Source organism: Heteronotia binoei, chromosome 18 (genome assembly GCF_032191835.1).
Source record: "Heteronotia binoei isolate CCM8104 ecotype False Entrance Well chromosome 18, APGP_CSIRO_Hbin_v1, whole genome shotgun sequence".
Taxonomy (NCBI): domain Eukaryota; kingdom Metazoa; phylum Chordata; class Lepidosauria; order Squamata; family Gekkonidae; genus Heteronotia; species Heteronotia binoei.
Window position 1 is genome coordinate 27,639,987 of NC_083240.1, and position 17,496 is coordinate 27,657,482.

A 17,496-nucleotide genomic window follows, 5' to 3' on the forward strand; every position below is an offset into this window, starting at 1 on the left:
TGATCACCTGCCTCATGAATTGACAAAATGTACAGTCAGTTCTGAGTGTATGGAGGAGGGAATGAACCCTATTGGACATCAGCAAGGGCCCTGCTGGATCATGTCAAAAGTTTACTTCGACGGCAGCCAACCAGATGTTTTCAGGGACATCATGATAAGGGGCTTTCTGAGACTATTACTGTCTAACAATTGGTATTCAGGGGGGCATACTGCCTCCGAATATAGAGGTTCCATATAGCCGTAAGAAGAAGAAGATGACGACATTGGATTTATATCCCGCCCTCCACTCCGAATCTCAGAGTCTCAGAGCGGCTCACAATCTCCTTTATCTTCCTCCCCCACAACAGCCACCCTGTGAGATGGGTGGGGCTGAGAGGGCTCTCACAGCAGCTGCCCTTTCAAGGACAACCTCTGCCAGAGCTATGGCTGACCCAAGGCCATTCCAGCAGGTGCAAGTGGGGGAGTAGGGAATCAAACCCGATTCTCCCAGATAAGAGTCTGCACACTTAACCACTACACCAAACTGGCTCTCATAAGAGCTAATAACCATTGAGGGAATTCTTCTCCATGAACTCAGTGGCACTTCTGCTTCTGAGCATGCTCGCTTTAGGCCATACTTCATGAGCAGAAGGCCCTTTGCAGATTAAAATGCACTTTCTGTTAGGGAAACTGCTCTCAAAAGAACTTGGGGAATTAGACTGAGAGACAGTTGTCCCAAAGGGAATCTTTTATTATCTGTGTATACCAGGCTCAACCGATCAGAGAGTCAATGCTCAATAAAAGGACTCTAATTCAATAAAATCAATTGTGGTTTATTTGAAACAATAGTTCGTTCACACAAGGTACAAAATCAATCACACATTCACACAGGTCTAGTAAATATAGAGAGATCGATAGGGGAACATAAAGGAATGGACATACAGGGTAATACTACCTCTCGCAGACTCCAATGGAAGGCTCCGATGGCGACGAATGAGGGAATGGGGGAAAGGTCCCGAAACTGATCAGGAATCGGGGGTGTAACTACACAGCGGGAATGGGGGTTACTGAGTAGAAGGCACACCTGTGGGTAGCTAGTCCACAGGTTATATAGAGTCACCTTAGTCCTGAGGGGATGGGAGGTGACTGGGAGTGGTCATGGGAGGTTCTGCTGATGACCACGAAGGCTGGACATCGGCTGGACCAATGGCGAGTCAATGGCGACACCTGATTGGATGTGTGCTTCAACCAATGAACATCACCTTCATCCTGGGCATCCTGGAAACTTCCAAGTTGCTACAGGGCCTGGGGCGGCTCCGCTGATATCAATATGGGAATGGTTGGGTGATTGGGAACAGATGGGATTAACTGGGAAAGGGACAATAGAGAATCAGATATGAACCTAGGTATTCCGGTGTAGACAAAAGGGCTTGGATGTGTCAGGAGAGATCCTTCCTCTTTCTCATCATCTCCTGGGCGAAGCCTGTTGTACAGGATATTACTTGGCAATCAGGATTGATTGTGGAGCCATTAATCCAATCTTAAACTAGATAGGTTGCTTGCGGGCTAGGAATGACTCAAGGTGTGTACGTGAGGTTCCCACTTAGAAGGAATGAAATCCAACCAGGCAGGAAGATGGCTACATGTGGTGTAAGCGAAACACAGTGGTTTCCAGGCTTAGCGCTTCAACACCGTTCGCCTGGATAGCTCCGTTGCGGCGTAGCCTCCTCCTCGCCATGGCGGCTTCCACGCGGTAGCGGGGAAATGTTTGTGTGCGGCTGCAGACACTCTGTGCCCGTCTCAAGCACTTGTATAATTAGTGATAGGTACACGGGAGTCTTACACAGTCCCTGGATAGCTTTGCTCGCATTCACTGGCCAGGCGGATGCAAGCTTACTTCTCCAGGCGCCCTGGCAACCATGTGTGTGACAGAGGGGTCATTTTCTCACATTTCTGCTGTCAGAAGATCAGAGTCCAGTCATCAAGTTCTCCCAAGGGAATATTTAGCAGTGCATGATATTAGTGCCAGCCAGAGTCTTTACTCGGTTGCAGTAATGTTTAGATCAGCTAAGTGGTTTGCATATCAATAAATCAGCATCATCTGTGGAGGTGATGTGCGTGGTAGATATAAATAATTTGCACAAAGGAAACAAGCAGTTTCTAGAAGTGAAATGTTCATAATGACCACATATGGAAACAAAGAAAGATGGACATTTATCCATTCCCAGAAGATGATGATATTAGATTTATATCCCACCCTTCACTCTGAATCTCAGAGTGGCTTACAACCTCCTTTACCTCCCCCCATCCCAACAACAGACACCCTGTGAGGTAGGTGGGGCTGAGAGGGCTCTCCCAGAAGCTACCCTTTCAAGGACAACGCCTATGAACGCTATGGCTGACCCAAGGCCATTCCAGCAGCTGCAAGTGGAGGAGTGGGGAATCAAACCCGATTCTCCCAGATAAGAGTCTGTGCACTTAACCACTACACCAAACTGGCTCTCTGGAGAGAAGGTGGCATGGGGTAGTCTGATCTTGTCAGATCCTGGAAGCTAAACAAAGTCAGTACTTGGATGGGAGACTGCCAAGGGAAACTGTGCAGGAGAATGCCATGGCCAACCACCTCTGCTTCTCCCTTGCCTTGAAAGCCCCTTGCTGGGGTTACTATAAGTCAGCTGCGACCAGATGGCACTTTGCGCAAATGCATCCAGGGCTTTTATTGAGCAGGAACGCACAGGGACGCAGTTCCAGCTGACTTGGCATCGTGGGTGTGGCCTAATATGCAAACGAGTTCCCGCTGGGCTTTTTCTGCAAAAAAAAAGAGCCCTGAACGCATCCATTCCCAGACAAGAACATTCGGGAGAGATCCACAGAGCAATTTTCTGCTAAGAAGGCATTGGCATCTTCTTCTCTTCTGCAGACCTTCCTTCCACTAAGTCACCAAGTCGCTTGGTGCTGCATTGCTAGGCAACCAGCAGCTTGCTGAATCCCAACCGCTGAAACACTTCAGCGTTCTCAACTCTCCACAAACAAACAAGGACCATTTGTTTATTCACTGACTTCATTTATACACTTCTTCCCAATGAGGAGATGAATTAGCGTACCTTGTTTTCCTCTCCTCCGTTTTGTCTTCACCAGGGCTTTTTTTTTTTGTAGCAGGAACTCCTTTGCATATTAGGCCACACACCCCTAATGTAGCCAATCCTCCTGGGAGCTTACAGTAGGCCCTGTACGAACAGCCTTGTAAGCTCTTGGAGGATGGCTACATCATGGGGGTGTGGCCTAATATGCAAAGGAGTTCCTGATACAAAAAAGCCCTGGTTGTCACAACAACCCTGTGAGGCTGAGGTTAGGCTGAGGGAGTCACATGACTGGGTACAGTTACTAGCCTCCAAGTGGTGGCTGAGGAGCTCCTGGGATTATGACTAATCTTGAGGCGACAGATTGTGTTTCCTTGGAGAAAATGGCCACTTTGGAAGGTGGACTCCAGGGCTTTTTTTGAGCAGGAAAGCATAGGAATGTAGTTTTGGATGGACTGGTGTCAGGGATGTGGCCTAATATGCAAATGAGTCCCTGCTGGGCTTTTTCTACAACAAAGCCCTGGTGGACTCTATGGCATTAGACCCCATTGAAGTCACACCCCTCCCCAAACTCTGCCTTCCTCAAGCTCCACCTCCCCAAATATCCAGGTATTTCCCAACTCGTATCCAGCAACCCCAGGAAGCTTCCATGACAGAAGTGGGATTCGAACTGGGGTCTCCCCAATCCTAGTCTGGTACTTCAACTATTATACCACACTGGCTCTCTTTCAATACTTCTATGGGGTCCCCAGGATTGCTTGCCCAATATAATATAGTGGGTTCAAAGCATTGCAGAGACGAGATCATAGTGAGGACAGCTCTTTATTAAGGGAAGCATGGTGAAGGCTGCTCCCAACAAAGACTGACTAAGGGCCTGTGGGCCAAACCTATATACAACTCTAATCTCCCGCGCTAGCCTGCCATTGGTTCATTCAAACAGGCAGGGGTCTGTGATTGGTGCAGGGCGGCGGGTATTTGGATCCCACTACCCTTTGTTATATAGTCCCCAAGCTCTGCTTTTCTGGCTCCAATGAGCCGGCAGGAAGTACATACTTTAAGGCACATACATAACACCCAGGATATTCTGCGCTGTTGCTCACTCATTTCAGAGTAATAATGATTTAGAGAAATCATGGAGGGTTTTTTCAGCCTGTGCCACATTCTGAGGCAGGTTTTGATTTGGCTGTTCTCCAGAATCTTCCCACCACAACTGTGGGGCAGTCGCTGAAGACAGCAGCGGTCCCTGAGGAGAGGTGAGAAGCAAAATATGGCTGCCCTTGAAGGCAGATTATGAATGATTTTGAATGTCTCATCCATGCTCTTTCAACCACCCCACTTCCCCAGTTGGATTGTGCCTCTCTCTGGTGCGAATCACACCCGCAATTCTTTGTTTGTGTGTTGCTTCTGGTTTCCAAATTTCCTGCCATAAAATGTACATATTTTGCAGCGTCATTTGTGCATTAAGAGATCAGCTTTATACAGGGTGATGCAGTGGTTAGAATCTTGTGCTCAGACCTTGGAGACCAAAGTTTATATCTACTTAGATATGAAATTTGCTTTGTGACTATGATTCCACCCCCCACCCCTGCCCAGCCTACTTCACAGATTGGGTTGCCAGTTCAGAAGGGGGAGAACTGGTGCAAGTATCACTCCTTCTATTAGCCAAAATATGCCACCGGATTTCATGTAGCATTAAGCATTTGTAAATTAGATACCAAGGATGCAAAAACATAAATGTTGAAAAATGCCTTAATTTTAATGGGGGAAATGGCATAAGAAAATATGATGGAGGTCTTTTCCTCCATTTCCAAGGACTTAAAGGTTTATTTCTCAAAGGGAGAAATTAAACTGGAATGGGGAGATTCATCCTGAACTGTCCTACTTAGAGCTGCCAGCTTGGGGTTTGGAAATCCCTGGAGATGTTGGGGGGGGGAGTCTGGGGAGGATGAGGTTTGGGGGGGGGAAAGGGCCTCAGCAGGGTACAATGTTATAGACTCCACCCTCCTTGGGTTAGCCATAGCTATTGCAGGAGTTGAAAGGGCAGCTGCTGTGAGAGCCCTCTCAGCCCCACTCACTTCACAGGTTGTCTGTTGGGGGAAGAGAAGATATAGGAGATTGTAAGCCACTCTGAGTCTCTGATTCAGAGAGAAGGGCACAGTATAAATCTGCAGTCTTCTCCAAAGCAGCTATTTTCTCCAGGGGAACTGATCTTTGTTGACTGGAGGTAAATTGTATAAGCAGAAGCTATCCAGTCCCCACCTGGAGGTTGGCAACCATGCTCACAGGGTTGCTGTGAGTGAGGGAAAATGGAGGAAGGGAAATTCCATGGAAGTTCCTTGGAAGAAAAGCTGGGATAAAACAGTGCCCAATGAATAAAAATTATAGGTATGAACTGTATATACAACCCTGACAACTTGCCTACAGAACACAAATGAACATAAAACACTAACTGAGACCTACTGGCAAAAGAAATTTTTCTCCTGAGTAAATTTTTTTAAAAAATCTGTCATTTTCTTCAGGGAACTCTGTGGGTCTCCCTCCTTCCATTTTATCCTGGCAACAACCCTGGGAGATAAGTTAGGCTGACTGGGATTTTAAATTTTGAAGGGCTTGTTCCTACTGGGGGTTCCATTGTTGGTTTTGATTAATAAAAATTGTATTTCTTCACTGAGAAGATTTGTACTCTGTGTCTCCAGAGATTTGCTTCAGGCAGCTAACGATAAAGAAGTGAAAAACAAATTCAAAAGGCAGCAGAACAATACAAAACGCTAGAGAAGCTGAAAACAATCTCAAGCAGGAGTTGGAATAGAACCCTCAGGCAGAATATACACCCTTCAAGGGGGGGGGGGGAGGGGGAAATATCCAGACAAGCAAAAAACCTTCAATTACATTGATTTACAACATTGGGTAATCTGCCTAGTCTCAGAGAGAAAGGTGGACTTTATATAAGAACATAAGAGAAGCCATGTTGGATCAGGCCAATGGCCCATCCAGTCCAACACTCTGTATCACACAGTGGCCAATATACACACACACACATAAAGTAAATAAATCACCGTACTTTAAAAACTTGAAAAAACAGCCGGAGCAGGGGCAGGCATGCATGAAGTGAAGGAGAGGGGAATTTCAAATAGGAGGGGCCACCACTGAGAAGGCCCCATTTTTCCTTGGCAACTCCACCCCACCTCCTCAGACAGGCAGCAAGAACCAGGTCTTGGGAGGAGAATCTTAACGGGGGAAACATAATCTTAGGTCCTTCAGGTACCCCTCTCTCAAGCAGGTTTTTATGTTTGTGTTGAACCTGTTTGTACATTTTTAACAAAAAAAGAAACAGGGCAGATGTTTTCTTTTTTTAAAAAAATACAATCTAAGGTAGCCAACTCCAACTTTTATGGTTGCCAGCACTGGGTTGGAAAATTCCTGGAGATTTTTTTTGTGTGGGGGGGGGAGAGTCTGGAGATGTCAGCATTTGAGATGGGGAAGGAGGGGATATGATGCCCTGGAGTCTGTCGTTCAAAACTGCCTTTTCCTCCAGGAGAAACTACTCTCTGCAGTCTGGAGACCAGCCAGAATTCTGAGAGATCTCCAGGCCTCAGCTGGAGTTTGGCACCACACCAGGTCAGGAAATTCCTGGCAATCTGAGGGTGGTGGAGCCTGGGGAAGGGAGGCTTTGGGGAGAGTAGGGACCTCAGCAGTGTATAATGCCATCGTCCCCCTCCCCACTCCCATTTTCTCCAGGGGAACTGATCTCTGTCATCTGGAAATAACTTGTAATTCTAGATCTCTAGGTCTCCCCTGGAAGTTGGCAACTGTATCTCTTTCTGCTCTGTGTCTTTAAGAACCAACTGATCTCATAACCTGCCTCCCAAGAAGATACCCCTCCAAGGGGAAACAACCAGATTCTGGATGAGGCGGTCTCGCTCCAGTTCCCACTGCTCGGCCGAGCGCAGAGCTGCAAAGTGCCACTCCGGATTAAAAATAGCCTCTGGGCTGGCAGCCCCGCCTTCCTGATGAGGCTCCTTCTGCCGCGGGAGGGCGAGGGGAGCCTTGTTTGGGCCTCTTCTCTCCCCCCCCCCCCCCCCATTGATGTTTTCCTTGCCGCTCAAAGCCTCCAACCTCTCTCTCTCTCTGGCGTATGCTCGTTTATTTATGCGGAATTTCTCCTCTCCCCTCCGGCCCTCCCTGCCGAGACGTTTTTTGAAGGCAGAAAGATTAAATGGGCAAATTAGCATCTTTTACTGTGCAAAAGCCAAAGAGGCAGGGGAGGAAAAAAACAACAGGCGTCTTTGACTGAGTCCAGATTTAGAGGAGGGGGCATCAAGCTTGGGAAGATGAACAGGCCATTAAGGTTCCCCTAATAGCTGCCTCATAAAACATCCCGGTGAAAGCCGTCCCAAAGGATCCCAGCTGTTTTTGGCTTTCGCCGATGAGGAGAATCATTCTGATTGCTGGACAGGAATCTTGCTTAAAGGGCAAAGATTCTGGTTGGACTCATTTCCCTTGGATCAGACATCATTTCCACGGTTCAGGCCATTGGAATGGCAGAGCCAGAGTTAACTTCTGCTAAAAATTGAGGGGAGGGCAACATTCAGCATGCAGACTTGCAAGGCACCCCACCGTAGGAATCTGGCTACCCAACGCAGCGTAGTGGTTAGAGCAGAGGCCTGCACCCTACAGAATGGACTTATCCAACTGGTAGGGCTTTCAAGGCAAGAGATGTTCAGGGGTGATTTGCCACTGGCTGCCTCTGTAGTACAACCCTGGACTATGGATGCCCTATGGCAGGGTTGGCCAAACTGGCTAAGGAGCCACATGTGGCTCTTTCACACATATTGTGTGGCTCTCGAAGCCCCCTCCGCCCCATCAGCTGGCTTGGAGGAAAGTTAAAGTTGCTTGCTTTCCACCTCTCCTTCCCTCCCCCTCCCCATCTATTTATCCTTCCTTCCTTCCTTCCTTCCTTCCTTCCTTCCTTCCTTCCTTCCTTCCTTCCTTCCTTCCTTCCTTCCTTCCTTCCTTCCTTCCTTCCCTCCCTCCCTCCCTCCCTCCCTCCAACATCTGACATTTATTCTATGTGGCTCTTACATTAAGCAAGTTTAGCCATCCTGATCTAAAGTCTCAGCTGCTGAAGTATTACATGAACTAGAGCAGAGCAGCATTTAGAGCATTAGCCTAGGGAATCCAGGCTCAAATTTGCATTAAGCCTTGAAGACGACTTTGTGTCACTCACTTTCTCTTTCAACCTAACCTTCCTCATAAGGTTCTTATGAGAATATAGAGGACAGGACCATGTAAGTTTCCCTTAGCTTCTTGAAGGAAGGGCCAGAATATTTTAAAAATGACTTATTCGTATATTTATAGCTTGCTCTTCTGCCTAATGGCGCCCCAAAGCAGCTTACAGCATCTTCTCCTTTCCTCCGTTTTATCCTCACAGCAACCAGGGCTTTTTTTGTAGCAGGAATTCCTTTGCATATTAGGCCACACACCCCTTATGTAGCCAATCCTCCAAGAGCTTACATGGCTCTTAGTACAGGGTCTACTGTAAGCTCTTGGAGGATTGACTACATCAGGGTGTGTGTGGCCTAATATGCAAAGGAGCTCATTCCTGCTACCAAAAAATCCCTGTGAGATAGGTTAGTCTGAGAGGATGTCACTGGCCCAAGGTCACCCCGTGAGCCTCCATGACAGAGTGGGGATTTGAACTGGCATCTCCCATTTCCCAGTTGGACACACTAACCATTACCCCATGCTGGCAATAGTTATGGCTACTAGATTGAGCTATGGATATCTATGAGCCCATGGTGCAAATCTTGCTTCTACTGTTCTTAGGCAAACCTCAGTCTGAGCTTTCCATCTAACAGAGATTGTAATACCAGCTGAACGTATGAGGTTATTGCGAAAAAGCCTGCCAGTTCATCATAAATGAGAAATGCATCGCATTCTCTAAAAGCACCGTCTAATTGGTTTGTACCTCTCAATTTGGGCTGTTGTATGTTCCAGCTTCTCTTGGGCAGATTTTTTGAGGATGAACACCCCCCCACACACACACACCCCGTATTTGCTGCAAGTTTTGTCACCACCGGTTGAAGGTTTTACAGCAGCAGTGGATATTTGACCGTTCTCTGATGCTTCACAAGCAATATTTGACAGTCTGTGATTCAATCGCACAGCACGCGCTCTGCATACCAAAGGTCCCAGATTCAGTCTCTGGCTTCTCTGGTTAAATGGTTTCAAGTAAGGGTGCTGGGAAAGGTCTTCCTTTGTGGGAGACCCTGCCAATCAGAAGGGACAATACTGAGCTCTGGGTCCCATTTGGAAAGGCAAGTGATCAATGTAATAAATAAATATATATGAAGACACGATATAGAGCGAAAAGGACCGCTCGGTCTGTCTTGGTATAAAGCAATTTCTTATGTAGTAATATAGTCCTTTTCAGAAGCCATGGCCACATGTGCTTCAGTGGGTGTCAAGAGTGCACGGTTCTGAATACATACAGGGACCATGTTGTCTGAATACAGACACGGCATGCATTTTGCATACAAGTGCAACTTCAGTATCCATGGACCAGGATACTGGAAAAAGCAGTTCTTGCTTTAAGAACATAAAACTGTAAGAAGTGCCGTGATGGATCATGGCCCACCTAGTCCAGCATCCCATCTCACACGGTGGCCAACGAGTTCTCTGGATGGTCAACAACAAGGCATAGAAGTTGAGGCCTTCCCATGATAGTTCTCGGCACTGGTATTCAGAGGCTGGCTACCTCTGAATGTGGAGGTTTCCTTTCGTCAGCAAAGCTTGTAGCCATTGATAGACCTAGCCTTCATAAATCTGTCTAATTCCCTTTTAGACAGTTTGGGAGAGCCAATTTGGTGTAGTGGTTAAGTGTGCTGACTCTTATCCGAAAGAACCAGGTTTGATTCCCCACTCCTCCACTTGTAGCTGCTGGAATGGTCTTGGGTCAGCCATAGCTCTCACAAAAGTTGTCCTTGAAAGGGCAGCTGCTGTAAGAGCTCTCTCAGCCCCACCTACCTCACAGGGTGTTTGTTGTGGGGGAAGAAGAAAAAGGAGATTGTAAGCCGCTCTGAGACTCTGGCTAATTTTGCACTCACCTTACGCCGCTCTCGTGTCCATCTTCTCAGCACGGCGTCCTCCCGATTTCCCACTTTTTGCATCGGGGCTGCAGCAAACATTGTGGTTTTCATGCAGCAAACGGAAACTGGGTTTTAGTGGTTTCTGTTTGCTGTGCGAAAACTGTGATGTTTGCTGCAGCCCCGGCACAAATAGTGGGAAATCGGGAGGACGCCGCGCTGAGAAGACGGGCGTGAGAGCGGCGTACGGGTGAATGCGAAATCGGTCTCTGATTCAGAGGGAAGAGTGCAATCATCTTCTTCTTTTAAAGCCGGCTATGCCTGTGGCCATCCCTACATCCTCAGATGAAAATTCCACATTTTAATCACTTGCTATGTAAATAATTATTTCCTTTGGTCTATCCTGAATCTATTGTCCATAGCTTAATTGGGTGGACTCAAGTTCTAGTTTTTTGGGGAGAGGAGAGAAAGTTCTCTTTGTCTGCTCTCTCCACCTTGTGCATGATGTTATAAACCTCTGTTACATCTCCCCTTAGCTGTCTGCTTTCTAAACTGGAAAGTGCTTTGCACATTTGTGGTTTGCGCATGCATAAAAAATTGATGCAATGCCCCTGTTCAGGTAAGGCAATACCTACACATATTTGGCAGAAGACGCTTCTGATATGGCCAGTTGCCAGTCTCCCAATATGCATGGACAGAATGTTGAAAAGGACTTCTGTTCGATGCCGTCGCTGCCTTGTAATACATTTTCTGATTGATAACTTCAGCAAAAAAGCGTAACCAGCATTATTCATTCTTTTAACCAATCCAAACCGATGGAATGTCAAGGGCAAACTTTGATTCGGACAGCCAAAAGTGAGGCCACGTTTTTGGCATCCAGATGACAATTGTAATGCGAAGACGTGATTGGACTTGGAAATGTGATGATGCTCAATGTTTAGCTCTCTCTGGGTTCGCTTGGAGCATCTATAGGGCATGATGACACTTTGGCTGGCTCAATGTATTTCATTTCCATTTTAAAACAAAGTCCCATGGAAGAGAATCTAAAGCCTGCAAAGCTGATACCTGAAAGACTTCTTCTGCTCAGAAGCTGCAGCGCAAAAAAGAAAAAGATCCATGGGTTCCTACTGGCCAAAGCCCATGTATCCAAATTGAGAGCCAGACTGGAGTAGCAGACTCTAATCTGGGAGAACCAGGTTTGATTCCCCATTCCCCCACATGTACCTTCTGCTCAGTCACAGTTCTCAAAAGAGCTACTCTCTCGAGAGCAGTTCTCTGGGAGCTCTCTCAGCCCCACCTACCTCATAGGGTGTCCGTCCTGGGGAGGGGAAGGAAAGGAGATTGTAAGACACTCTGAGATTCTGAGTGAAGGGCAGGGTATAAATCCAGTCTGTTCCTTCTCCTCCTCCATCACTGTCATCGTGCTGTGCTTTGGCTGTGTGCAGGCACAAAAGTGGATGAAGAACCAAGGCAGAGGTCCATCAGTGGCTATTAGCCTCAGCGTATTGTTGGAACTCTCTGTCTGGGGCAGTGATGCTCTGTATTCTTGGTGCTTGGGGGTGGCAACAGTGGGGCTTCTTGTGTCCTGGTCCCACTGGTGGACCTCTTGATGGCACCTGGTTTTTTTGGCCACTGCGTGACACAGAGTGTTGGACTGGATGGGCCATTGGCCTGATCCAACATGGCTTCTCTTATTATGCTCTTATGTTCTTATGCCTTGTCCATTGATATCTCTTTGTAGATTCCCTGGGGGCATCTAGATAACCACGGTTGGGGAAAGGGATGCTGGCCTAAATGGGCCTTTTGTTCTGATTTAGAAGGATTCTTTTTTTTGCTGTCATTCTCATCTGCTGTCAGGAAAACAAACAGAAACTGCAGCATTATTCATCAATGGAAATATATTAAATGATGGTGGTTTTGCAACTTCTCTTGTCCCACCTGGGGCATCTGGAGGTGAGGAAGTCTGAATGACTTCCTTCCCAGCAGTCTGAATGGCCAAGGCTAGCTCTTCAGAACTTGGAAGCTAAGCAGGATTGGCCATGGTTTGGACTTGGATGGGAGACCCCCCAAAGAATGCCTGGGTTGCTACCCAGAGGGAAGCAATGGCAAGCCACTTCTTGCCTTCAGAACCCCATGAAGGGCTGCCGTAAGTCAGCTGTGACTTGATGCAGGTTAATGATTATTCTTATTAATTTCTGGCAGGGACCACCGAAGAAGCAAGCCGTGTGAGCCCCCAAGCCTGCATGTCTGTCTGCAACAACGGCACCAGCATGCCTTCTCCACATGAAGCTTCCAATGGCTTCCCCCAGCCCAGTGCCTCAGGCACATGGCACAAGCCCGAGGAAGAAGCTCGGCTGGTGGAGGCCGGCTTGGTGAAGAAGGCCCATCGAGAGATCCTGGACCATGAGAGGAAAAGGCGTGTGGAACTGAAGTGTATGGAACTCCAGGAGATGATGGAGGAGCAAGGGTGAGCACTGGCTTCCTTTCTTCAGGGTAAAATGGGAAGGGTGATGGACCAGGCTGGAGGAGGAGTCAGTGTCATTGCAGGCTGTGGGCCCAGACTCTGGGAGATGGTGGTGGTGGTGGCGCATTCTTCTACCTCAGTTTATAAAATGTTGGGAGACACAGAAGGTTTGAGGCCCAGTCCTCAAGTTCTCAGTGGTGAAGTTCTTGCAAAGTAAGAGGTTGTGGCTCAGTGGCAGAGTATCCACTTTGGATGCAAAAGGTCTCTGTTTCCAACCTCATCATCTCCACTTGGGGGGTAGGGTTGCCAATATCCAGGTGGGGGCAGGGGATACCCTGGTTTGGAGGCCTTCCTCCTGCTTCAGAGTCATTGGAAAGCGGGGGTTGGGGAGGGAACTGTCTGCTGGGTGGGCACTCCATTATACTCTGAGACTGATTCCCATAGGATATGATTGAGAACTGATCCATGGGTATCTGAGGGGCTGTTTTTTTGAGGTAGAGGCAACAAATTTTCCATATAACATCCAATGCCTCTCCTCAAAACACTCCCGAAGTTTCAAAAAGATTGGACTGAGGTTGAATTCTATGAGCTGCCAAAGAAGGTGTCCCTATCCTTCATTATTTCCAAATGGAGGGAAGGCATTTAAAAGGTGTGCAGTCCCTTTAAATGTGATTGCCAGAACTCTCTTTGGAGTTAAAGATAGCCGAGTATCTGTTTCAGCAGAAGCCAGCTATTCAAGAAAGGCCCATGTCTCACTGAGAGAGTATCTCATTTGCATGCAGAAGAGACCAGGTTTAGCCCCTGGCCTCTCCAGTTAGAAGGATTTGGGAGGGCATCATGACATCTCCCAAGTGGAGATGATGGGGATGGAAACTGGGACCTTTTGCATCCAAAGTGGATATGCTGCCACTAAGTCACATCTTACTTTGCAAGAACTTCACCACTGGAGAACTGGGCCTCAAACCTTCTGTGTCCCCCAACATTTTATAAACTGAGGTAGAAAGATGCACCACCACCAGCACCATGGCTCATGGCTCACTGTTAAGGTCCCTGTTTCAATCCCCACTATTACTAATTGAAGGATCTCCATTAGGCAAGCTAAGAAGGGCTTCAGTCTGAGAATTGTTTAGATTCTGGCCATCAGAAGAAACAATACTGACCTAAGTGGACTATCAATCTGATGGCATAAGGGGAACAGGTTGAGGAGGAGCTATAGCCGTAGGGCTACCAAGCCCCCGGTCTGGGCAGGGGTTCCCCTACCTGGGAGGTTCCCAACCTGCCAGCCCACACTAGGCTGGCGGGGAGAACCTCCCCCAACATTGCCAATGTGATGATGTCACCCGGAAGTGACTTCATCGCACCGGTGATGTCCCGTGGCCGCTGCTCTAGGCATTTCCAGGAAAACTCTATGGTTTTCCCGGATGCTCTAGCCATTTGGGAGGGAAAACTCTATGGTACAGTAGATACCATAGAGTTTTTCCCTCCCAAATGGCTAGACCAGGTGACGTCATCACACCAGCGACGTCGGGGGAGGTTCCCTGCCGGGGGCTGAAAGGTACTTGGCAACCCTATATATCAATATGACTTAACACATGCTTTGCATGAAAATGTTAGGCTTTGGCAATTTCATTTCCTGAAGTCATGAGATAATTGTTTGTTTATGCATGCTGATGTCTACGCTTAGTTTCGAGTTACAGCCAATAATATTGTCTCCACGTATTTGCTGCCGGAAACTAGGTGTCAATATACATATTCACTAGTATTGAGACGCTCTAATTGGATAATCGATACATTAGCGACGGACTAGGGATAAAGTTTAGAGTCTCATATTTATGGCTCTTGTCTGAATCTCTAGTCTTCCTTACCAGATGATTTAGACCTCAGAAAGTAAACGTGAAGTTAGAGAAGTTAGATAGGATGTCAATGCTTTGTTTTGTAGACTCCTAAAGTTACCCCTTTCCTCACTAGATCATCAAAGATTGCTTCTAAGCTAATGCCCGTGTGCTGGCTGTTTATTTTGTTACCTCTTACTTAACTCTGCTAAGTATCCCTAACATAAAAAGATAACGGGCTCAAGCTCCTGTTAAAGAATGCCAGGCAGCAGTGCTGCCTAGGCCCTGGAGGGCTGCTGCTAGCTCAGACTTGGTATCAGGAGTTATGTATAGAAAGAGGAGTTATGTATAGTATAGCACAGGGGAGGGAGGGAGGGAGGGAGGGAGGGAGGGAGGGAGGAAGGAAGGAAGGAAGGAAGGAAGGAAGGAAGGAAGGAAGGAAGGAAGGAAGGAAGGAAGGAAGGAAGGAAGGAAGGAAGGAAGGAAGGAAGGAAGGAAGGAAGGAAGGAAGGAAATAAACAACTTTAAAAGCTTTTTCCAAGCCGCCAGCTGGCTTGGCTTGGAGAAGTAATTTAAAGAGACAGATGCCTTCTCCAAGCCGGCTGATGGGATGGTGGGGGCTTTGAGAGCCACACAATATGTGTGAAAGAGCCACATGCAGCTCCTGAGCTGCAGTTCAGCCACCCCAGTTAGAATGTTGGATTCATGGGTGAACTGGAACGTTAAAATGGCCCAGGAGCAAGCCATGCTGAGAGTCTCCTTCTGCACTACAATGCTGTTTGGTCCACCTGCCTCAGACCTGTTGAGCAATGCCAACCATGGGTGCCAGCTCACTCACCCACTGTCTTCTCCCACACTGCTGCTCAACCTGGGCAGAGTGGAGTGTCCCTTGGAGCACTGTCAGAGGTGCCAGAGATTGGCTCCTCTCCTTCCTGGCTGTTCAGTGGCCGTGGTGAGCAGTGCCTAACTGGGTGCTTTCCCTGTAAGTGGCACGGCTGGTCCACCACTGGTTGGGTGAAGGATGCCCAAGTTCAAATTGCCCTGAAGCTCACGAACTGTCATCTTAACTTACCTCAGTCTGAAGGTTGTAAGAATAAAACTGGGGACATTACCCAGGGTTCCTTGGATGGGATAAAATTCAACTTAATCCTATGTAGGTGTGTTTTCTTCATGACGGGAATTCATCTCTCGCAGTGGGAGATGCTGCTGTAGGAGGGAGGATATTTCCTGCACACATAAGCACTAAGGAAAGAAAGAAAGAAACCAGTTAAGGTTCTGTCCTAGTTTCGGTGATGACTAATATTCCTTTTTGGTTTCTGTTCAGGCTATTTAAGGTCAACTGCTCTCAAAATCAGGTTTGAATCTGTTCACCCCAGAAAACAGCAGATTACGGGTTGGATCTTTCTAGCTTTTCTACCAGTGAAAGAGGGAGGAGGAGACCATTATGACCCCCCCACCAAAAAAAGACTAGGGCGGGGTTAATGGGATGCACATGGAAAGTAGGTTCATTGTGGAGGAAAAGCTGGATGAGACTGAGCCCTTGTCAATAACCATTTGCAATAGTGGTGTGAAATACAGTGTCTAAGTCCGCTTGCGGAGTGGGCAGCATATAAATCCAAAGTAAATAAAATAAAATAAGTCAGGTCACAATTAAATCTATTTATAACATACACAGAAAAATGCAGTCTGGGACATCCATCCTTGGTCATGTATCGCGTCTGGGACAGTGTGTCCCCCTGTGTTCTAGGGAGCGTATGCACAAATGAATTTCTAAGTTCACCAATGGGCAAGAATGATGTCAGTGGATGTATTTGTTCTCTCTAGGAAACTGATGTGCAGTCTCTACCCTAAGAGGTGCTGAAAGGGCTTCCTCCTTTGGTGGGTCTTGTGGATCTCTACATCCAGCATGCCACCCTTGGTAGTGGTCATTTCCTCTAGCTAGGGCTGCCAATCCCCAGGTGGGGGGCAGGGGGTCCCCCAGTTTGGAGACCCTTCCCCCACTTCAGGATCATCAGAAAACCAGGGTGGGGAGAGTGAAATGTCTTCTGGGCACTCCATTATTCCCTAGGGAGACCGATTCCCATAGGGGATAATGGAGAATTGATCTGCGGGTATCTGGGGCTCTGGGGAGCACCAGATTTGCAGCATAGCATCTGCAGAAGGTGATCCTATCCATTATTTCCAGTGGAGGGGAGGCATTTAAAAGGTGTGTGGCCCCTTTAAATGTGATGGCCAGAACTCCCCTTGGAGTTCAATTATGCTTGTCACAACCTTCCTCCTGGCTCCACCTTCAAAGTCTCTTAGCTCCATCCCCAGAGTCTCACTCCCCAGATATTTCTTTGTTTAAAGAATTTTATTAATAACACATGGTAACATTATCCATTAATAACTTTTTTTTATCTTCCCCATATGCTATTTTCTAAATCCCCCTCCCCCCGTTACTTGACTCCCGCCGATGTTAGAAACGTAAAATGTTAACACTTAAAGGTACCCTTAAACCATATGAACCATATAAGCCTAGATTCATGTTCTTCTTTTTTCTAATACTTAATCATTATTAAAAAATTGCCCAATGTCCTTTTATTTTCCATTGTTTTTCTACATAACCTCTAAACTTTTTCCACTCCTTTCTGTAAACTTCCAAATCATAGTCTCTTAAGATTCTTGTTTGTTTATCCATCTCACTCCATGTTATTTCTTTTGTAATCCAATCCCATTTTTCTGGTATTTTTTCTTGCTTCCATAGCTGAGCATACAATGTCCTAGCCGCTGAAAGCAAGTACCAAATCAAAGTTCTCTCTTCTTTTGGAAATGTTTCCATTTGTAATCCCAACAGAAATGTTTCTGCTACTTTCTTAAATTCATATCCCAAGATCTTAAAATTTCTTGTTGAATCATCTGCCCCTCCCCAGATATTTCTTGAATTGGGCTTGGCGACCCTACTTCCAGCTGTTCTGTCCTCTGTCTGCTTCTTTCCCACACATAACATAATGATTTTTCCTTGTAACTTTGTTGATGTTTATTCTGATACAGAATGTGGGTAATTTTCATGCACA

General features: G+C 47.0%; 1 protein-coding gene across 2 annotated transcripts in view; it reads left to right on the top strand.

Moving 5' to 3' along the window:
- Positions 1 to 17,496, top strand: part of SRRM3 (serine/arginine repetitive matrix 3) — a 102,142-nt gene that overhangs the window by 10,781 nt on the left and 73,865 nt on the right. For both annotated transcript variants that reach the window (XM_060259429.1, XM_060259430.1), the window contains exon 2: positions 12,347 to 12,611. In XM_060259429.1, the coding sequence (XP_060115412.1) occupies positions 12,388 to 12,611 (224 nt within the window). In that variant the 5' untranslated portion in view covers positions 12,347 to 12,387. The remainder of the gene's footprint in view (positions 1 to 12,346; positions 12,612 to 17,496) is intronic.